Source organism: Pelodiscus sinensis, unplaced genomic scaffold (genome assembly GCF_049634645.1).
Source record: "Pelodiscus sinensis isolate JC-2024 unplaced genomic scaffold, ASM4963464v1 ctg146, whole genome shotgun sequence".
Lineage (NCBI taxonomy): Eukaryota > Metazoa > Chordata > Testudines > Trionychidae > Pelodiscus > Pelodiscus sinensis.
The window spans coordinates 67599-89196 of NW_027465992.1; the positions used below are offsets into that span (position 1 = coordinate 67599).

The 21598-nt window shown below is 69.9% G+C and overlaps 2 protein-coding genes across 3 annotated transcripts; both read right to left on the reverse strand.

Moving 5' to 3' along the window:
- Positions 1-3992: 3992 nt before the first annotated feature.
- TGFB1 (transforming growth factor beta 1) lies at positions 3993-12888 on the reverse strand. The gene is given in 9 exon segments (XM_075917807.1): positions 3993-4302; positions 4776-4929; positions 5532-5682; positions 5925-6002; positions 6218-6335; positions 6644-6810; positions 12145-12301; positions 12304-12371; positions 12374-12888. Coding segments are annotated over 9 exon segments (1179 nt in total). The 5' UTR covers positions 12501-12888; the 3' UTR covers positions 3993-4143.
- Positions 12889-15918: 3030 nt separating this feature from the next.
- Positions 15919-19525, reverse strand: B9D2 (B9 domain containing 2). 2 transcript variants are annotated; one of them, XM_075917816.1, is made up of 4 exons: positions 19383-19525; positions 18006-18097; positions 17695-17820; positions 15919-16936 (listed from the first exon to the last, which is right to left on the reverse strand). In XM_075917816.1, exons 2-4 carry the CDS (start codon positions 18091-18093, stop codon positions 16623-16625), a joined length of 528 nt encoding a protein of 175 aa, XP_075773931.1. In that variant the 5' UTR covers positions 18094-18097; positions 19383-19525; the 3' UTR covers positions 15919-16622. The 2 variants fall into 2 exon arrangements, with proteins under 2 accessions (XP_075773931.1, XP_075773932.1); XM_075917817.1 differs by lacking the exon at positions 19383-19525 and adding an exon at positions 19276-19326.
- Between the last annotated feature and the right edge of the window lie 2073 nt (positions 19526-21598).

Here is a 21598-nt window from a genome sequence, read left to right on the forward strand (position 1 = left end):
AGCTGGGGGGAGAACCCAGGAGTCCTGGCTCCCACCCTCCCCGCTCTAACCACTAGCCCCCGCTGCCGCCGAGCTGGGGGGAGAACCCAGGAGTCCTGGCTTCTCCGTACAGGTGTCGCTCAGCTCAGCCCCAGCTTCTAGGGGACGCCACCTCCCACTTGCCCCATAGCAGGAACTGGTTGGGGCTGGGGAACGGGGCAGGGGCCTGGTCTAGTCCCTGCTACCTTTGGCCTCTTAACTCCCGAGGAGCTGGGGGGCTGGTGGCAGCACTGGGGGGGGAGGGGACAGCCTGGATCAATCCCTGACCCTGCAGGGCCGAGACCAGCCTTTGCCCCCTGCCTTCTGCCCCACCGCCTCTGTGGAGGGCCCCCTAAAACACACGCCCTATGTTAGCAGCCCCCCCACACACACACACACACCCGGGAGGAGGGGGGGGGTTCTCCCAGACCCGCCACTGAGATGCAGCTGCCTCTGGGGTGGGGCTCGGAAGCTGTTTCTACGTCTCCTTCTGTCCCCGTCCTGAGTTCCACTCCCTGCTGCAGCAGCCGCCTGCCGTGCCGTGTGGGCGACGTGCTGCAAAGGACCCAGCCGGCTGGGCCCAGGCCCCACCAGGCCACCCTGCAGCTCGACCCACCAGCCCGTCACTGGAGAAGCTGGGAGCCGCCTGAGACAGCCAGGCAGGTGAGTCATGGGAAAGAAAAACAGGCCCAGGACACCCGCCACTCGGCCCAGCTGATCGACAGCGGGGGAGCCACGCAGAGCCCAGGCTAACAACACAGAGCCAGTCAGCAGGGACCCAGGTGTCTGTCCAGCCACAGCCTGAGTGTCGGTAACCCCGTCCCCGATGTATCCGCCTGTCCCAGGCACCGATGTATCCGCCTGTCCCAGGCACCAAATTATACACTCATCCCCGATTTATCTGTCATCGTCACTGTCACCGATTTATCTGCCCACATCACTGATTTATCTATCTACCCCCCCCCCCGATCTCTCTCTCCCCACACTTCCCCCCTTTCTCTGTGGGGCGACCGAGTCCTGCAAACTGTCAAGTTCAGCCCCAAAATGAAATAATGAAATGGACTAGAAACAAAGGTGAACCTGACAACTGTGTGTGCTGCAGTGCAATGCTGGGAGGAAACATTTGTGTGTGTGTGTGTGTGTGTGTGTGTGTGTGTCTGTCCATAGCAGAGTGTGTGTGTGTGTGTCTGTGGGTGTGGGCAGGAGTGTGTGTAACCATAGAAGAGTGTGTGTGTGTGTGTCTATGGGGGAGGGGTGTCCCTAGAGGAGTGTGTGTGTGTGTCTCTCCATGGGTGTGTGTGTGTGTGTGTGTGTGTGTGTATCTCTCCATGGGTGTGTGTGTGTGTACATAGAGGTGTGTGTGTGTGTGTATCTTTCCATGTGCGTGTGTGTCCATAGAGGAGTGTGTGTGTGTGTATCTCTCCACGGGCGTGTGTGTCCCCCTGGGTGTGTGTCCATAGAGGAGTGTGTGTGTGTGTATCTCTCCATGGGCGTGTGTGTATTTGGGGAGTGCGTGTGTCCGTAGGGGCGGGGTTCATGGGGGGGTCCCTTGCATGTGGGGTGTGTTGGCTGGGGGATGCCTGTGACTGGGGGGCTGGTTTCCCCAGGCCCTGCAGCCCCCCCTGCCCAGCAACCTGTGGGTGTCACTTCCTGGCCTGGTGGGGCTGAGGAGCCGCGGGGGAAGGGGGGAGGGGAAGCGTCATTTCCTCTCCCCATAGCTCAGCTACTTCTCCTTTCTTATCTCGCCGGAAAGAGATTTTTTTATCCGGCATCAGGGTGGCCCCCTCCCCCCGTTCCACCCGGCCCCTGCCCCGCGGCTGCCGCTCGGCCTCGCTCCCAGGCCCTGTCCCCCCGGCTGCGCCCCAGACCCCCAGCAGGCGCTGAGCCCCGAGTCCCCCGGCCAAGCTCTCCCCAAGCGGCCCAGGGCTCAGGCAGGGCCCCCCAAGGGAGCAGACGCTGCTCGGGGGCCCCGCGATGCTTCGCGTGCAGCCCGTAGCACCGGCCTGCGGACGCCCCCTGGCTGAGCACCCCACCCAGCCCAGGGGGTGCCCAGCTCCGCACTCGCCCTGCCCCCGTCACCAAGCTTTCCCCCTTGGAGTGTCCTTCGGGGCCAGGCCCGGGGGGCGCCCGGGGACCCTCGCCCCAAGCCGGGCTGCGTGCGCAGGCTGCAGGCCAGCAGCCGCAGCGGAAGCGGGAGGGCGGCCTATTTCGAGCTGCGGAGTGCTTGTGGCTGCTGTTTATTTTCCTAGGGAGAGTTTAGCTTCCCCGCGGCTCCCCCGCACGCCGCCCACCTGGGGACCGACCGCCGGCGAGGCAGCCCCACACCCCGCCGGGCCCACTGCTGCTCCCGGGCCCGGCCGCAGAAACCGACCCATTTCGGCAGGTGGCTGGCAGGGGCGGGTTGGGGGAGAGCCCTCGGCAGGGGCGCTGGGGGCCTGAGCTGCTCAGAGGCTGCTCCTGGGGTCCCCATGGGACGGCGCCTCCCTGCACCCCCCCCAGCCGGCTCCGCCGCAGCCCCTGGGTTCGGGGGTGCCGAGGCCTCCCCGGCAGAGCTGCTGTTTACACGGGAGCTGGACACGCACTCCCCGCCCGGGCGCCATGAGCTCCTCGCCTGGGTCCCCCTTGCCTCCTGGCTGCACACACTGCTGGGGGCTTCACGGACCAGCCCCATCCGTGAGACAGGCCCTACCGGGGGGGCAGTTTCGGCCCCCCCCTCCACCCCACACTCAGAAAAGGGGAAATGTCGTGAGCATGTGCCACTCGGGGCTGCAGGGAGGGAATATGGGGCCGGCAGAGGGGCACTGGGGGTGGGGCAGGCCTTGCCTCCTGCTAGGTCCTGGCATCAGGCCAGGACCCCCTCCCGGTGACAGACTCCTGCGGGAGGGGCGGGGGGGGTGGCACCAGCCTGCGGGCAGCAGGAGAATCGAGCCCTTGTGCCGCTCTGGCAAAGCCGGGCAGCGGCTGCCGGGGGGCGGGGGGGGACGACACGGGAGTTTTCAATCCTAGAAAACAACCGTGGGGCCCAGAGGGACGGGAGCCAGGCCCGGAGCCCCACCTGCCACCCCCTGCCCCGGGCCCAGCCCTGTGGCCCTGCCCCCGCCTGGGGTGGGGGCGACGAGCATGAATCCAGGGGCAGCCAAACACCCCCCCCCCAGAGCCAGGCACATGCAGCTCCACCAAGTGCCGAGGGGGCCGATCCGGAGCCGCCAGCAGCTGGCCGGGACCGTGGCCAGTTCAGGGGAAGTTGTAAATATTTCCCTGTGGGGTCAGGCTCCCCCGGGGAAGGGGGGGGCCTTCCGGCCGTGGTGCTGGGACAGCCCCCAGCTGCTCAGGCAGGTCTCCCTCAGCCACGTGGCCAGCTGCAGCCACTTCTGGGGTGGGGAGCCTGGGAGGGGGAAATCCAGGGGAGGCAGAACCCGGCTCAGCCTGCAGCGCTGCCAGGGGGCGGGTAACCTCCCACAGAGCTGGCCTAGCGGTTAGAGCAGAGGGGAGGGGCTGGGAGCCAGGACTGCCAGGTTCTCTCCCTGGCTCTGGGGAAGTAGGGCCTGATGGTTAGAGCAGGGCAGGAGACAGCTGTGTTCTGTCTGCAGGAGTCCCGGGGGTCCCGTCTCCCACCGGAGGGGTGGGGACAGAAACCTTCTAACCAGCCCGACACCCCACACCAAGCCCCCCGTCTGCTCGGGGGCCAGAGTTCTGGAGGCGGAGTCACATCCAGCAGGTAGAGGCATGTGGCCTGAGGGCGGAGCCACATTGCACGAGGGGGCGGAGCCTCACTCCCTGCTATGTCAATTCCCACCCCTCGACATGTCCTCCAATGGCCACAGCCTCTAGGGTGCCACTCCCTGACCCCGCCCACGAGCGCGGGACCCATTCACCCGCCAGCCGGTCGGTGTTTTCCCGCGGGAGGGGGGCGCACTTATTTGCCCCCCCCCTCGCCCCTCCGCCAGCAACACGACACCCAGGAGATCCGTCTGTGTGGTTTGTTGGTTTTTAAATTACAAATAATTCAAGATTTTCACCCAAAAAACACCCTCGAAATGTACAAAAAGTGAGTAACAGGAAGCGCTGCAGGGAGCCAGAGCCGGCGTCGGCCCCCCCCCCAGTCCGTGGGTCCGGCCGCCGCCATCAGCTGCACTTGCAGGAGCTGACGATCATGTTGGAGAGCTGCTCCACCTTCGGCTTGCGCCCCACGTAGTAGACGATGGGCAGGGGGGCCAGGGTCTGGGGCACGCAGCAGGGCGCGGCCGAGGCCCCCGGGTTGTGCTGGTTGTACAGGGCCAGGACCTGCAGCAAAGGCAGCAGGGCAGGGGTGGGGGCGGGGCCGGGGGCGGGGCCCCGCCCAGCCCGGGGAGAGGCTGATGGGGGGGTCATTCTGCTCCCCCCCAGGGAGGGGCTGGGCCCCGGGCCAGAGCCAGGTGCAGAGAGAGGCAGGGGACCCCCAGATGGGCTCATGCCGGTCCAGCCTGGCTGCTGCTCGGTCCCACCCCGCCCAGGTCAGTCCAGGCTCTAACCACTGGCCCCCACTTCCCTCCCAGTGCCAGGAGAGAACCCAGGAGTCCTGGCTCCCAGCGCCACCCCCGGCTCTAACCACTAGCCCCTGCTCCCCTGCCAGTGCCAGGACAGGATACCAGTTCCACCCCCCCGCTGTAACCGCTAGCCCCTCCTCCCCTCCCAGGGCCAAGGTCCGGGCTCCCAGCACCTCCCCTCCCCTCCCCTCCCCTGGCAGGACGGAGCCCAGCCTGGGCCTGCCCACGCACCTTGCTGTACTGGGTGTCGGAGCTCCAGATGTAGGGGCAGGGGCCCATGCAGAAGTTGGCCATGTAGCCCTTGGGCTCGTGGATCCACTTCCACTGCAGGTCCTTGCGGAAGTCGATGTACAGGGGCCGCACGCAGCAGTTCTTCTCCTCCGCCCTGCGCCGGCACCGAGCGGTTACCCAGGGCCCGGCCGGGAGACAGCCCCGGCTCTAACCACTAGCCCCCACTGCCCTCCCGGAGCCAGGAGAGAGCCCCGGCTCTAACCACTGGCCCCCACTGCCCTCCCGGAGCCAGGAGAGAGCCCCGGCTCTAACCACTACCCCCCACTCCCCTCCCGGAGCCAGGAGAGAGCCCCGGCTCTAACCACTGGCCCCCACTGCCCTCCCGGAGCCAGGAGAGAGCCCCGGCTCTAACCACTGGCCCCCACTGCCCTCCCGGAGCCAGGAGAGAGCCCCGGCTCTAACCACTGGCCCCCACTGCCCTCCCGGAGCCAGGAGAGAGCCCCGGCTCTAACCACTACCCCCCACTCCCCTCCCGGAGCCAGGAGAGAGCCCCGGCTCTAACCACTGGCCCCCACTGCCCTCCCGGAGCCAGGAGAGAGCCCCGGCTCTAACCACTGGCCCCCACTGCCCTCCCGGAGCCAGGAGAGAGCCCCGGCTCTAACCACTGGCCCCCACTGCCCTCCCGGAGCCAGGAGAGAGCCCAGGCACCCCAGCTCCCAGCCCCCCCAGCCCCACAGAGGCCTGGGGCCAGCTCACCCGAAGCAGTAGTCGGTGTCCAGCGCCCGGCGGTGGCGGGAGCTCTGCAGGTGCATGGCGTGCTCCAGGGGCGTGGACATGACCAGCACGTAGGGCAGCTTCTGGGTGGTGGAGGAGACGGTCCCCAGGTCCCCCCGCTTCTTGTCAAAGCCTTCGGGGAGCAGACACCCCGTTAGCAGCCCCCAGGGGCCCCCCAGCCTGAAGGGACCCTCCTCTGGGCACCTCCCGCGGGACACCCCCCATGCAGGGTGAAAGGCACACGGAGCCCAGCCTGTTCTAACCACTAGCCCCCCCTCCCCTCCTCTCCCAGCAGCGTCCTGGCTCCCACACCCCCTGCCAATTCTAACCACTAGCCCCCACTCCCTCCCAGCAGTGACCAGGCAGCCCACCTACCGTCTATGACGACTTTCAGCTCCGTGGTGGGGTCCTCGCAGGAGCAGTGAACGCTGAGTTTAAAGACCCCCGGATTTTCTGAAAAAGAGGGAGAGTGGGGGGGGGGCGGAAGGGGGCGCTGAGTCCTGGCTCCCAACACCCCCTGCTTTAACCACTAGGCCCCACGGTGCTGCAGCTGTTCTCTGCCCCCCAGTCCCTGTGCCCAAGCCAAGTGCAGGCCGCCGAGGGGCTGAGGGGAGCCCAGCGCCCAGGGAATAGTGGGGACCCAGCATGCCCCAGATGGGCCCCCTCACCTTGGCTGCTCAGCCACTGGCGCACGACCTCGGTGACGTCGAAGGACAGCCACTCCTCCTCGGGCGCCCGCCCCACGGCGCGGCTGGCCAGGTACCGCCACGACCCGTTCCCGTAGCCCTGTGGAGACAGGGGTGAGCCGGCCGCCGGGGGCATGGGAGCCCCATCCGGCCCCATAGAGCCCCGCCCAGCCCCACAGACCTCAGAGCCCCAGCCCGCCCCATAGACCCCGCCCAGCCCCATAGAGCCTCACCCAGCCCCTATGCTCCACCGCAACAGCTCTAGCCACGCCCTTTCTGATGACTTCTGCGCAGAATCCAAACGGCCTTGCCCCATCTCCCCCACCGCCCACAACTCACGGCCTGCCCCATCTCTCCTAGCCCCGCCCATCCCCGGTAGCCCCGCCCACCCAGCAAGGCCCCGCGCACCTGGTACAGCTCCACCCGCTGCTCCACCTCCAGCTTGTCGGGCTTCTGCAGCATCCGCAGCTCGGCCCGGTGCAGCAAGGCCTCGCTGCTGATCTGCGCGCGCGCCTGCGAGGCGTTGAACAGGAACACGACGTTGCGGGTCGTCTTCTCCCAGAACGTGTAGTTGACTGAAGGGAGACTGGGCCTGAGCACGCAGGGCGGAGCCCCCGCGCCCGCCCCACGGCCCCCCCGCCTCACCTTGCCCCCTGCCCCAGGGCCCCCTCCACCCCGCCCTGCCCCCCGCGCCCACCCCACGGCCCCCCCGCCTCACCTTGCCCCCTGCCCCAGGGCCCCCTCCACCCCGCCCTGCCCCCCGCGCCCGCCCCACGGCCCCCCCCGCCTCACCTTGCCCCCTGCCCCAGGGCCCCCTCCACCCCGCCCTGCCCCCCGCGCCCGCCCCACGGCCCCCCCGCCTCACCTTGCCCCCTGCCCCAGGGCCCCCTCCACCCCGCCCTGCCCCCCGCGCCCGCCCCCACCGCCCCCTCCACCCCGCCCTGCCCCCCGCGCCCGCCCCACGGCCCCCCCGCCTCACCTTGCCCCCTGCCCCAGGGCCCCCTCCACCCCGCCCTGCCCCCCGCGCCCACCCCACGGCCCCCCCGCCTCACCTTGCCCCCTGCCCCAGGGCCCCCTCCACCCCGCCCTGCCCCCCGCGCCCGCCCCACGGCCCCCTCCACCCCGCCCTGCCCCCCGCACCCGCCCCACGGCCCCCCCCACCCCGCCCTGCCCTCTGCCCCACGGCCCCCCCCGCGCCCGCCCCACGGCCTCCCCCGCCTCACCTTGCCCCCGCTCCCGCCCCACGGCCCCCCCGCCTCACCTTGCCCCCTGCCCCAGGGCCCCCTCCACCCCGCCCTGCCCCCCGCGCCCGCCCCACGGCCCCCTCCACCCCGCCCTGCCCCCCGCACCCGCCCCACGGCCCCCCCCACCCCGCCCTGCCCTCTGCCCCACGGCCCCCCCCGCGCCCGCCCCACGGCCTCCCCCGCCTCACCTTGCCCCCGCTCCCGCCCCACGGCCCCCCCGCCTCACCTTGCCCCCTGCCCCACAGTCCCGCACGGCCCCCTCCACCCCTGCCCCACACTCCTGCTCCCCGGCCTCTCCCAGACCCCACCCCATGTCCCCCAGCCCTTTCGGCACCCCCACTCCCGCCCCCAGCCCTGCCGGTGCTCCTCACTCCCACCCTGCAGCCCCTGCCCCCCAGCCCTGCTAGCACCATCCACTGGGCTCCTGCCGGGGGGAGGGGAGGGCTCAGGGCGACGGTTCGCAGCCCTGTGGCTCCTGCACTATTCAGAGGCCTGTGACCTTTGCCTTGTGCTGCTTCCCGCCAGCCCCTGTGACCGGGCCAAGCCCAGGGACGGTGGTCCCAAACTGCATGTGGGGGGCGGGGCTAACTGCCCTTTCTGGCCACGCCCCCCCGCTCTTGGGCAGTGTTCACTCTGGAGCAGATCGGTGGCGAAACCGCCGGCCTGGGGCTCAGCCCCGACTCCTTGTTACCATGGGGCACGAATCCCCCAAGTGCCGATCGCCCCCCAGGAAGGGCCGGCAGGCAGCTGGCAGCTCTCTGGCCATTTCACGTGTCCCACTTTTGGCCACGGCACTGGGTTTCCAGCCAATCAAAGGAAATCGAAGTGCAGCGGGGAGGGGACGCAGCGAGAAACGGGGCCGCGGGGCGAGTGGCCCCCATGGGGAAGCACTGAAAGGGGGCTCTTCTGAAGCACCCAGCCATGCCCCTCCCCCGGCACGGCTCCGCTCCCAGCCCCCCTTGGCTTTTACTCCCCCCCAGCCTTGTGTCTGCCCCCCCCATTCCTCAGAGGGACCCCCCACATCCCTCTTGGCCTTGTGCCAGCCCCCCTCCCATGCATCCCCAGGCCACCCCCAACACCCCTTGGATTTTTCCCTGCCCCCCATAAGCACCCCCCCTCCCCTCCCCCAGCTTCCGCTCCTCTCCTCCCCACCCACAGTGCCGGCGGTGGCCCAGGCGCTATTTTTAAGGCAGGAAGAGGCTATTTTAAGCTGCTGCTTCTTCGGATCAAAGGGGCTTTTGACTCCCCTGCCCCCCAGGTCTGACTGGGCCCATCCTGCTGCTGCCCAAAGAACTGGGGCAGGGATGGGGGGAGGTACCGAGGCACTGGGGCCTGGCGGTGTCATGGGGCTGGGGGGGCCGAAGGAATCCCCAGCCGTGTGGGGAGGCGGGGGGAGGAGGAGAAGTTGGAGCCAAGGAAAAGCTGAGGGGGCAGGGTTACAAAGGGGAACCCATGGCGCCCCACGGGGAGCCGGCCCGATGAACCACTGGGAAGGAGCCCTGGCTCCCAGCCCTAACCACTAGCCCCCACTGCCCAGGAAGAACCCAGGAGTCGTGGCCCCTGGGCCCCTGCCACGGCCCCAGCTCAGCCCACACAGGCCAGGAGGTTTCAGCGCTGCACGAGCGGCGCCCTCCATCGCCCTGGGCCCCCCTGGGGCAAACGCTGCACCCGGCCGATAAGGGCGGGGGAGGGGCCATGGGCAGCGCAGCCTCATGGTTACACAGCAGGGCCGGGTCAGCGCCCAGCGCAGCCGCGCACCATCGGGCCAGGGGCCTCGCCCCGGAACAGACCTTCCCGTGCACGCTGGGACCGCAAGCCCTTCGGCCGTGGGACTGTCCCTAGGCGCCCGGCCCGACGGGCCCTGATCTCGGGGGGGGGGTCTGGGGGCGCCCGGCCCGACGGGCCCTGATCTCGGGGGGGTCTGGGGGCGCCCGGCCCGACGGGCCCTGATCTCGGGGGGGGGTCTGGGGGCGCCCGGCCCGACGGGCCCTGATCTCGGGGGGGGGGGTCTGGGGGCGCCCGGCCCGACGGGCCCTGATCTCGGGGGGGGGTCTGGGGGCGCCCGGCCCGACGGGCCCTGATCTCGGGGGGGGAGTCTGGGGGTGCCTGGCCCGACGGGCCCTGATCTCGGGGGGGGGATCTGGGGGCGCCCGGCCCGACGGGCCCTGATCTCGGGGGGGGGGGTCTGGGGGCGCCCGGCCCGACGGGCCCTGATCTCGGGGGGGGGTCTGGGGGCGCCCGGCCCGACGGGCCCTGATCTCGGGGGGGGGGTCTGGGGGCGCCCGGCCCGACGGGCCCTGATCTCGGGGGGGGTCTGGGGGCGCCCGGCCCGACGGGCCCTGGCTGGGTTCCTCGCTCAGCTCGTGACACATCTCACACGGTCTAGGCCCCTCCTTAGAGTGCAGGTGCCGGCATCCGGCTCCCGCCCTGTCTGAGGAGGTGCGACGCGCCCGCCGGGGCCGGATGCTGGAGTGTGGCGGCTCCCGCTTGCCCCTGCCCAGGCAGATCCTGCGGGGCACAGCCTGTCCCCAGCCCGAGCACACAGCCGCAGACTGGGGCAGGCCCAGGCTGTAATTACAGGCTGGAAGTTCTGGGCTGAGACGCCGCCCCAGGGCAGGGCCGGGACTTTTCACCAGGCAGGCAGGCGGCTCGGGGGCGGGCAGCAGCTTCCTCAGCAGAACCAGACGTGTTCCCCTGGGCAGACAGCTCCCCGGGGGCGAGGGCGGAGAGGGAGCTCAGGCCGGGCGGGAGCCGGGTTCGGTTCTGATCCAGCCCCAAGAGAAAAGGCAGCTGGGAAGTTCTGATTTGGAGCCATCCAAGTCTCTGGCCCCCCACGAAGTGGGCAAGAAAAACGTTGGGATGTAGCAACAGACAGACTGGGTCGGAGCATGGGCCCATCTACTCCGGCGTCTGGTCTGCCGCAGCTGCTTCAGGGATCTCCCTGCTGGACACAGATGGGACAGCCTGCCCACCAGGGCCTGGGTGGTCCTGGCTAGCTCAGCCCACCCTCTCCACTCTGCTTCCGCCTTTGCTGGGGTCTCTGACCGCTCGAGATCGCGGTGCCTGGATACCTAGTGGCTGTGAGTTCCGCTGGCTCGGGGCAGGGGAGCGCCCAAAGTTTCCTCCATCCTGCCCCCGCCCTGCGAACTCCTAGTAGGGTGAGAGGAGGCTTCACACGCTCCCCCGCTCTCAGGCCCTGATTGGCCTGGGGGTGGGGGAGCACAGGAAGTCTCCTCCCACCCCAGGGCCATGGGCACCTAAGGGGAACCTGGGGGGGGGGGGCGCAAAGGCGCTCCGCCACCCCCAGACCAATCATGGTCTGGGGGTGGGGAACCTGGAAGTATCTTGGCCCCGCCCCTTCCGCTTGAGGGCCCGCCCCTTCTGGAGCAGCCCGAGGCCACTTCAAAAATGTCTGAAGTGGCCCTGGGCAAAAAATGATTGCCCACCCCCGCTTTGTGGGAACCTGCCCCCGTCCCTCGGCATCAGGTACAGCAGCCTCAGGGTGGCTCTAATTCCCACCCTGCCCCAAGGATCCTGGGGGGCAGGGAATAGCCACAGAGCAGCACACTCTGGCCCCACCCTCGAGCCAGTGTGACTGAGAGCCAGGCCCCACGGAGCCCTGACCTCAGCAGGGGTCTGGGTAGCGCCCGTCCCCACAGGGCCCCGATCTCAGCTGGGGTCTGGGTAGCGCCCGTCCCCACAGGTCCCCGATCTCAGCTGGGGTCTGGGTAGCGCCCGTCCCCACAGGGCCCCGATCCCAGCTGGGGCCTGGGTAGCGCCCGTCCCCACAGGGCCCCGATCCCAGCTGGGGTCTGGGTAGCGCCCGTCCCCACAGGGCCCCGATCCCAGCTGGGGCCTGGGTAGCGCCCGTCCCCACAGGGCCCCGATCCCAGCTGGGGGCTGGGAGCGCTCCCGCCAGACCAGTGCTATGAAACCAAAAGGACGAGGAAATTCACCGATTCGTAGGATGTTGGTTTGCCCCCAGCAGCATTAGCCTGTGGAACTCATGGCCCCTGGATCCCAAGGGCTCAGCAAGGGAGGGGGAGGGGTATGCTGTAACCCACAGGGCAGGAAAGGACTTTCCCTGGCAGCATGCAGACCCAGGAGTCCTGGCTCCCAGGCTCCTGCTCTAACCACTAGATCCCACTCCCCTGCTAGAACCAGGGAGAGAACCTGGGAGTCCTGGCTCCCGGCCCCCTGCTCTAACCAATAGCCCCCGCTCCCCTGCCAGAGCTGGACACAGAACCCAGGAGTCCCAGCTCCCAGCCCCCTGCTCTAACCACTAGCCCCTGCTCCCCAGCCAGAGCTGGACACAGAACCCAGGAGTCCCAGCTCCCAGCCCCCTGCTCTAACCACTAGCCCCTGCTCCCCAGCCAGAGCTGGACACAGAACCCAGGAGTCCCGGCTCCCAGCCCCCTGCTCTAACCACTAGCCCCTGCTCCCCAGCCAGAGCTGGACACAGAACCCAGGAGTCCCGGCTCCCAGCCCCCTGCTCTAACCACTAGCCCCTGCTCCCCAGCCAGAGCTGGGCACAGAACCCAGGAGTCCCGGCTCCCAGCCCCCTGCTCTAACCACTAGCCCCCGCTCCCCATGTCCTGGCTCCCAGCCCACCCCTTCGCGCTCTAACCACTAGCCCCCTCCGCCCCGGAGCCCGCCGCCTCTCACCGTGATTCACGGGCAGCATGGAGAACTTGTGCACCTCCTTGGCGTAGTACTCGTCCTGCGGGCTCTCGTGCACCGTGGCGGCTTCCTGCTGGCGGGCCAGGTCCCGCACCATGTCCCGGGTGCTGTTGTAGAGGGAGGCGACGTCCTCGGGCAGGCGCAGCAGGGCGGCGTCCCCCCCTCCACCTGGGGCGGGCTGGCCAGGCGCAGCTTGCTGAGGATCTGGCCCTGATGGCCTCCACGCGCTTCCTCTTCACCAGCTCCATGTCGATGGTCTTGCAAGTGGACAGGGCCTGGCCCGCCCAGAGCCGCGCCAGGGCCAGCAGGGCGAGGAAGAGCAGCGCCCCGGCCTGTCCCATGGCGGGGCCGGTCTAGCGCCTGCTCCCGGGGAGCCCGAGGAAGCCCCAGTGGCGTCCGGCCAGGTCCATGGGCCACGCGCGCCCGGAGCCGCTCGGGGACTCAGCCGGGCCTGCCTGGCACCCGGCCCGGCGCGCTCATAGACAGGGAGGGCTGGCGGGGGCCGGGCCGCCGGGCGCACGGATCGCACCCTGGCTCCCCGACGCGCTGGGACCCGCTGGCTCCGGCGAGCCGGGGCTGGAGCTTTTAACGCCGCCCGACCCCAGCTCCACCCAGGATATGAGCGCGGGGGGGCGGCCCCCAGCGGGGCTCCGGATTTCACTTCTGCGCCGGGCGCAGCAGGACCCCGCGAGGGATCCACCGGGCCGCCCCCTCGCCTCGCCTCGCCGCCCCGCCTCCCCGCGCCCCGCCCGGCTCTTCCTTCCCCTCCTCTGCTCCCCCGGCTCCGCTCCCCCCGCCCTGCCTCTGCGGGGGGAGGGGCTCGGCCACGCCCCCTCCCGGGCCGCCCCCTCGCCCGCTGCTTGGCTTGGGCACGCGGGGGCAGCGCGTTTGCCGGAGCCCCGGGAGAGGGTCCCCCCGCCCCAGCGAGGGCGCGTCGGCGGCGACCGACCCCCCGGCCTGGAGGCAGGAATTTACCCCCCCCCCCGGCCTGGAGGCAGGAATTTACCCCCCCTCCGGCCTGGAGGCAGGAATTTACCCCCCCCCCGATGTCCCCAGCCTGGAACCCACCCACTCCTTTTCCCGCCGCCCCACTGCAGACGGGACTGGGGGGGGGGAGCCAGAAGTGGAACGCGGAACCCCCAGTGGGTCTGAGACCCGCTCTGGTCCATCCGGCCGCCTTCCAATCCCGGGTCCCCGACGGTATCAGACTCCCCCCCTCCCAAGCAAGAACCATTTGGGGAAACTGAGGCACGCAGCAGGCCAGGGTCACAGAGCGCCAATCCCCTCCTGCTCTCACCACTAGACGCCGCTCCCCGAGCTAGGGCCGGGAGTGTTGGCTCCCAGCTGTGCACAGCAGCCCCAGGGGCTCCCCCAGGCCCCGCATGCTTGGGCTCCAGGTCACCCCAAGGCGCCCTCAGCGTCCAGCAGGCAAGTCCCCACGAGGCCAATGGGGACACCCCAAAAATGCGGTTGGGGGGCCCTCTGCTGGCGGGCGCCGGGCCTGCGGCTGCTCTGAGCTCAGCCGAGACGAAGCCCAGGGAGCCTGAGGAGGCCACGCCCCCTTCTAAACCTGGCTCGAGCGCTGATTCGCAGCACGGCCTCTGGCAAGTCCCTGCCCGGTGCCTCAGTTTCCCCTCAACCCATCTGCCAACAGTGGGAAGAGAGAGGACTGGCCGGGGGGCTGCCCAGGGGCCGGGGGCTCTGAGGAGAGATGGGGGGGTATGGAAACGAGTGAGACAGCCCAGCCACAGTCCTGGCTCCCAGCCCCCTGATCTCACCACTAGGCCCTGCTCCCCTCCCACAGAACCCACCAGTCCTGGCTCCCAGCCCCCTGATCTCACCACTAGGCCCCGCTCCCCTCCCGCAGAACCCACCAGTCCTGGCTCCCAGCCGCCTGATCTCACCACTAGGCCCCGCTCCCCTCCCGCAGAACCCACCAGTCCTGGCTCCCAGCCCCCTGATCTCACCACTAGGCCCCGCTCCCCTCCCGCAGAACCCACCAGTCCTGGCTCCCAGCCCCCTGATCTCACCACTAGGCCCCGCTCCCCTCCCGCAGAACCCACCAGTCCTGGCTCCCAGCCCCCTGATCTCACCACTAGGCCCCTGCTCCCCTCCCACGGAACCAGGAGTTCTGGCTCCCAGCCCCCTGATCTCACCACTAGGCCCCGCTCCCCTCCCACAGAACCCACCAGTTCTGGCTCCCAGCCCCCCTGATCTCACCACTAGGCCCCGCTCCCCTCCCACAGAACCCAGGAGTTCTGGCTCCCAGCCCCCCTGATCTCACCACTAGGCCCCGCTCCCCTCCCACGGAACCCAGGAGTCCTGGCTCCCAGCCCCCTGATCTCACCACTAGGCCCTGCTCCCCTCCCACAGAACCCACCAGTTCTGGCTCCCAGCCCCCCTGATCTCACCACTAGGCCCCGCTCCCCTCCCACAGAACCCAGGAGTCCGGCCTGTGGAAGGGGCCGTGGCTCTTCCGCTCCAGGCTGCCCCGTTAGTGGGATCATGCGGAGCCGGCTCCCTCTGCCCCGCGCCCGCCCGCCGGAGCAGGAGGGTGACCAGTCCCCGCGCGGGCACACGGCCCAGGGCAGCGCTGCAGCCAGACCTGCCTGCTGGGAAGACCGGGCGCTGGCACGGAGGCTCCGGGACGGCTCCCGCCAGCCCTGCCTGGAATTTCACCCCTGATTAGGCCGGGCGGGGGTGGAGCCGGGGGCCCGGGTCGGTGGGCAGCGGGGGGCGGGCAGGGGTCCTGGGCCAGCACTGGGATGGGAGGCGGGTGGGTGTGTCCTGGCTCTGGGAGGAAGGAGAGTCAGGACCCCGGGTACTAGTCTGGCCCCCAGCCCGGCCCTGCCAGCGCCCCTCGCCCGCAGCCCCCCCCCCAGCGCCCCTCGCTCCCAGCCCGGCCCTGCCAGCGCCCCTCGCTCCCGGCCCGCAGCCCCCCCAGCCCGGCCCTGCCAGCGCCCCTCGCCCGCAGCCCCCCCCCCCAGCGCCCCTCGCTCCCGGCCCGCAGCCCCCCAGCCCGGCCCTGCCAGCCCCCCTCGCTCCCGGCCCGCAGCCCCCCCCCCAGCGCCCCTCGCTCTCGGCCCGCAGCCCCCCAGCCCGGCCCTGCCAGCCCCCCTCGCTCCCGGCCCGCAGCCCCCCCCCCAGCGCCCCTCGCTCCCGGCCCGCAGCCCCCCCCCACAGCGCCCCTCGCTCCCGGCCCGCAGCCCCCCTGGCGACCCCTCGTACAAAGGGGGACGCTGCCAGGCGGGGGGTGCACGGGCCCGCGCCTGGCACGGGAGGGAGCTCGAGGATGGGGCGGGGGACAAGGGGAGCAGACATTTGCCCCCCCCCCCTTTCCAGCCCCTGCAGGACCGGTCCAGGCGCTGATGCCCCCTGCCGGGCCGGGAGCGCGTCCAGGCCGTGGCGCCCTCTGCTGGAACAACGCAGGAACAGCACCAGCCGCCAACCCCTGCGGGCGCCCCCCAGCTTTGCCCTGGCAGGGGGCAGAGCGTGAGCTAGAGCCCCCAGCCCCACGCAATTGGGGCCCCGCGAGCCAGGGAGCGATGCAGGGAACACTCACCCCTCCCCAAGCCCTCAGGGATTTTGTGGCCTCCCCCCAGCCTTGCGGGCAAGGAATTCCCCAGGTTAAGGAACCCAGCACTGGGCAGATGCTGATTACTTCTCTCCCCGCGCCCCCACACCCCTCAAGAGCTACAGCCCCACAACCTTTGCTGCAGGGCCCCAGGCGAGGGACAGAGGCAGAGACACCTGGGAAAAGCCATTCACTCAAAGGATCTTTATAAAGAGGGGGGAGTTATTCAGTAGGTAGCTGAGAAGACGGGGGGAGGGGGCCCCCGCCAGCCCCCAGCGCTCCCCATGGCTCTGAGGGATCCCATCCCTGCCTGCCCCCCACATGCCCAGCACTGCGGGCGCTCGCCACACCCCAGGGCAACGCTGCCCCTTACACAGAGGGCACAGAGACCAGCCCACGGCACCAGAGCTGGGGAAAGAACCCAGGGGCCCTGCCTGTCCCCCACGGGAACCATCAACTCCCTGGAACCAGGCCCCCCCTCGGTAAGCCCGGGCCAGCCCAACCCCCTGCCCTAGGCTGCTCGGGGGCCCAGGAACGGCTCCCCCATGCTCTTGTCCTTACCAAGAGAGCCATGGGAAGGGGGCGAAATGTCTGAACTGTCCAAGTGTGTGGGGGCCACAAAGCTGCGGGGCCCCAGGGGGCCACCCCCCTGGATCCTGGGGCTCCTCCAGCATCAGGCACTGGATCTGGGCAGACCCCTCATACTCCAGCCCACGGTGGGGTTTCATACGGCCTGCAGTGACCCACCTGCCCCCCAGCGCCCCGCCCCACGGCAGGGGCCCCTCCATTCCTCTGCCCCCCAGCAGGGGCCCACCTGCCCCCCAGCACCCCAGCAGGACCCCCTCCCCACCTGCCCCCCCCAGCGCCCCGCCCCACAGCAAGCCCCCTGCTAGCACTCCACCCCGTAGCGGGCGAAGTTGCGCAGCAGCACGCCCAGCTGTAGGTGCACGGTGCCGGCGGCGACGGTCTGCAGGCGGTACCGGTCGGCCCCCGTGTAGATCAGGTCGCTGTTCAGCAGCTGGGGCCCCCCGCCCACGAAGAGCTGGGAGAGCCGCTCCTGCCAGGAGCCCAGGGGCTGCCAGGTGGCGCAGGCCAGCGCGTGCCAGCCCGGGCTGCAGGGCACGTGGCAGAAGCCGTAGCCGTACAGCTCGCTGCGCCCGAAGGCGTCCTGGTGCCAGACCTGCACGTGCAGCTTGGGCCAGCCTGGTGGAGAGAGGGGACCCGTCAGAGCCCCCAACCCTGGCACTGCCTGGGCCAGCACCCCGAGAGGGGATGGGCCGCATGCTCCATGCCCCGTCCCATAGGAGCCACCAGCCTTTCTCCTGCAGCCGGGACAGGGGGACGTGGGGCTGCATCTGTCCCCCTCCAGGACCTGCCTTGGGGGCTGAAAGGAGGGCAGAAAACCCCAGATCACTGGGCAACAAACCGCCTCTGGGGGTTCTGGACAGGAGGCAAAATGCCTTTCACTGAGAGGAACTCGCTTTGCGCTGGGCCTGCAAGGTTCCCTCTCAGCTCCTCCAGCCACTGCAGGGCTTTGCCACCCACGCGCGGAATAATTTTATGCTGTACACGGGGGCACGTGTGGATGTGCACCACCAAGAGAAACAAAACCTAGCGGTGGGCGCTCTCCTCGCCGGCTGGGCAGCGCCGGACTCTCTCCTGAGCAGTGGCACAGGCGCCCAGCGTACAAAGAACACCACCAGCCAGCGCCTTTCCCCATCTCCTGGGCTGTCTGTCCCGTGGGGACAGGGACACAAGACCAGGGCTGAAACCTGTGTCCAGGGGGAAGTCTGCCCTGCCCTGCCCTGCCCAGCCTCCGGGGGCCACCCAGAACGTGGGGGGAGAGATGGGCCCCCTGGCAGCCACCTGCCCGTACCACTGGCCCTGCCCCCAGGCCGGTTCGGAGATCCAGGCACCCCGGACAGAGGGGGTTGGCCCTGGGGCCGGCGGCCCCCGCTTACCCTGCAAGCCCTTGGTGGCGAAGTGCACGTCGATGGGGTGGGACCAATAGGCCACGTCGTCCAGCTGGGGGTGATCCACCTGTGTCTGCCCCTCCCGCAGGCCGGAGAGCAGCTTCCAGGCGCCGCCTGGGGGGGGGGAGCATGGTCAGCGAGGGGCTCCCAGCCCTGGCTCTAACCGCTAGGCCTGGGATAGAACCCACAAGACTGGGCCCCCAGTTCTCCAACCCGCTGGCTCTGGCTCTGGGCCTCTCCAGCCCGTTCACCGCAGATGCCACCCCCCAGCCTCGCGGGTGCCCGTGGCTCTGGCTGACCTGTGTGGATTCCCCACTTGCAGAAGAGGCTGGAGCGGGGGAAGCCGCTGGCGCCCACGAGCTGCCCGATGATGTGCACTTCGGCCATGGTCCTGCCGCGGGCGACCCAAGAGGGGGGTTAGAAATAGAACCCAGGAGTCCTGGCTCCCAGCCCCTGCTCGCTCCCTAACCACTAGCCCCCACTGCCCTCCCACCGCCAGAAAGACCCCAGGCATCCTGACGCTCAGCCCCAGCTCTAGCTCCTTCCCAAGGAAGCGGCACCGAGCTGCCCTCCTTGCGGCGGGTCCTTGGGGCACCTGCCCCACAAGGGCTGAAATTGCTGGGGGCCAACCCGCCAGGGACCCGCCGCTGGGCTGCTGCAGCGGGGCAGAGCCCTGGGCAGCTGAAGGTCCGGCCGCCTGCTCTGGGGGGGCCGCGGGACCCGCCTGGATACCCGGCTCCATGCCCGGCACGGTGCTGGGGGGGCGGGCGCTGCAGACCAGCCCCTCCCCGCCCAGTGGGGGCTGCACCCTTGTGGGGAGACCCCCGCCCCAGGGCAACCCCCCTCTGGGAGCAGCACCCCTGAAAGGCAAGAGACCCCCCCCACTGCTGAGACATCAGCACCCTCGGGCCCCGCCCCCACTGGCCACGCCCCTCCTTCACATCGGGCCCCGCCCCCACTGGCCACGCCCCTCCTTCACATCGGGCCCCGCCCCCACTGGCCCCGCCCCTCCTTCACCCCGGGCCCCGCCCCCACTGGCCACGCCCCTCCTTCACCCCGGGCCCCGCCCCCACTGGCCCCGCCCATTCTCCACCCCGGGCCCCGCCCCCACTGACCCCCGCCCCTCCTTCACCCCGGGCCCCGCCCCCACTGGCCCCGCCCATTCTCCACCCCGGGCCCCGCCCCCACTGACCCCCGCCCCTCCTTCACCCCGGACCCCGCCCCCACTGGCCCCGCCCCTCCTTCACCCCGGGCCCCGCCCCCACTGGCCACGCCCCTCCTTCACATCGGGCCCCGCCCCACTGGCCACGCCCCTCCTTCACCCCGGGCCACGCCCCCATTGGCCACGCCCCTCCTTCACATCGGGCCCCGCCCCCACTGGCCACGCCCCTCCGTCACCCCGGGCCCCGCCCCCACTGGCCCCGCCCCTCCTTCACCCCGGGCCCTGCCCCCACTGGCCCCGCCCATTCTCCACCCCGGGCCCCGCCCCCATTGCCCCGCCCCAGGGCCCGGCCCCCCCCACGTGTGTCTCGGGGCGGGGACAAGGCGCCGGGCGCGTGCTCAGCTCACACCGTGTAACGGCGGGGGCCGGGAAGGGCAGGCAGGAGCGACACCAAACGCATGCGCACTGCGCGGCCACCATCCCACCGCCCCGCCCTCCCTGAAGAGCTACAGACCCGCTCGCGCCACGGGCCCGGCTCCGCCGCGCGCCGCTCGCGAGCCCGCGGCTGCTACGGCAACGGCGGCGGGCTCCTCCCCAACGCCGAATCCTGATTGGCTGGCGCAGGGGCACGTGACGGCGCTTGGCGCAGGCCCCGCCCAGGAAGACGACAAGAGTTCGCCGCCATCTTGACTGTGGCAAAGAGAGTCGTGAAGGCGGCGCCATCTTGGATGGGTCATGACGGGCCGGGGACGCCGCTATTGGGCGGAGCAAAGCCCTGGAGGCAGCCATCTTTGGGAAGGGCAGCGAGCTTGGCAGCGTGGGGGCTGCGCTTCGTGAGAGCACCGTGGCAACAGGGGAGGGGCATCATGGGAACACCATGGCAACGGGGGAGGGGCATCATGGGAACACCATGGCAACGGGGGAGGGGAATCTGGGAACACCATGGCAACGGGGGAGGGGCATCATGGGAACACCATGGCAACGGGGGAGGGGAATCTGGGAACACCATGGCAACGGGGGAGGGGAATCTGGGAACACCATGGCAACGGGGGAGGGGCATCATGGCAACAGGGGAGGGGCATCATGGGAACACCATAGCAACGGGGGAGGGGAATCTGGGAACACCATGGCAACGAGGGAGGGGCATCATGGCAACGGGGGAGGGGCATCATGGGAACACCATAGCAACGGGGGAGGGGCATCATGGGAACACCATAGCAACGGGGGAGGAGATTGTGGGGCACCATGGGAACGCGGGGGGGGGGCACTGTGGGAGCACCAGGGCTGAGCTCAGGGCCTGCCTGAGTCCAGGCCCCAGCCCCGCCCGTCCCAGCCCGTATCTGATGGTCGAGCTGGAGCCCAGCAGACCGAGCGCCAGGCACCAGCCGCTGGGCCGCTGGCCTTCCCGGCCCCCAGTGCCCAGCGCGTTGTCCAGAGGGAGACAGACCCTCAGCAAACGTAGGCAGCCACCCCGCCCTGGATCTGCCAGCCTGCATGGACCAGCCATCCCCCGCCCCCGCCCACAGCCAGACACAAAATCTGACCCCCTGCTCCAGGCACTTCACCCTCCACCCCCGGGCCACGCCCTGCGCACTGCTGGGCCTTGGACACTCAGCAGGGACGAGCCACCGCCAAGCAGAGACCCCTGCAGCACACCCAAGGGGCACCTCTGACTTCGTTCACTCAGCCCTGATCTAACCCAAGAGCCAAGCTCGGTGGGTCCTGCACTGTGCTCGGCCATGGTGACATCTTGTGGCAGTGAGTCCCACAGGCCCACCCTGCCCGAGAGCACCCGTTACGGAAAGAGCCCCCTGGGCCCTAGCTGGGTGGCCATTAGGGTGACCAGGTGTCCCCATTTTATAGGGACAGTCCAGATATTTGGGGCTTTGTCTGCCTGTGGCCACCCTGCGTTTTCACACTTGCCACCCGACTGGCGACTGGCTACTGCTGCAAAGAGGGCGGGATCAGGCAGAACTGAAAGTGCTTCACAATGCAGTGGAGGGGGAAACTGAGGCACAGAGAGCGCATGCCCATAATCGTGGTGGACATCAGTGGCGGAGCTGGGGAGAGAACCCAGGAGTCCTAGCACCATCCTCTCCCCCTTCAGCTATAACCACGGGCCCTTCCTGCCAGATAGCAGGCACCATGTTGCTCTCTCCTGGCATCATGGGCCCTTTGCTCTAGCGTCCCTTGGAAACCTGCTGTTTCCAGCCCCCCACGGGCTCCGAGCAGGGTTCTAAAATGCTGGCGAGAAGCTGAGAGCACAGGCGCCTAATGCACCACGCCCCGTCTGCTTCCCAGCACAGGGCCCAGGCGGGGGGGCACCAGCAGGCTGAGCCTGAGCCTGGTCCAACTCTGGCTGGATCCCCACTAGCCCAGCTTTGTGCCTGGCTAGCCCCACCCGGCGTGAGGGCCAAGGTGGGGGGGGGGGACAAAACCAGGCTGGTTCACACCCAGACCAGGCCTGTGTCCTGGTGGCTTGTTACTGTCTGGATCCAGAGATGCCCGGTCTGGTCGGCTCCATCGCAAAACCCTTGGGGCAGGGAGCTTGAGTTGGGCTGTTCCCCAGAGAGAGACATGGGATCCAACAGAGCTGGGGGGGTAGGGGCTGCGGGTCGGAGCGAGGGGCACCGGCAGGGCTGGGGGGGCAGGGGCTGGGGGGCAGGAGAGAGGGGCACCGGCAGGGCTCGGGGGGCAGGGGCTGTGGGTCGGAGCGAGGGGCACCGGCAG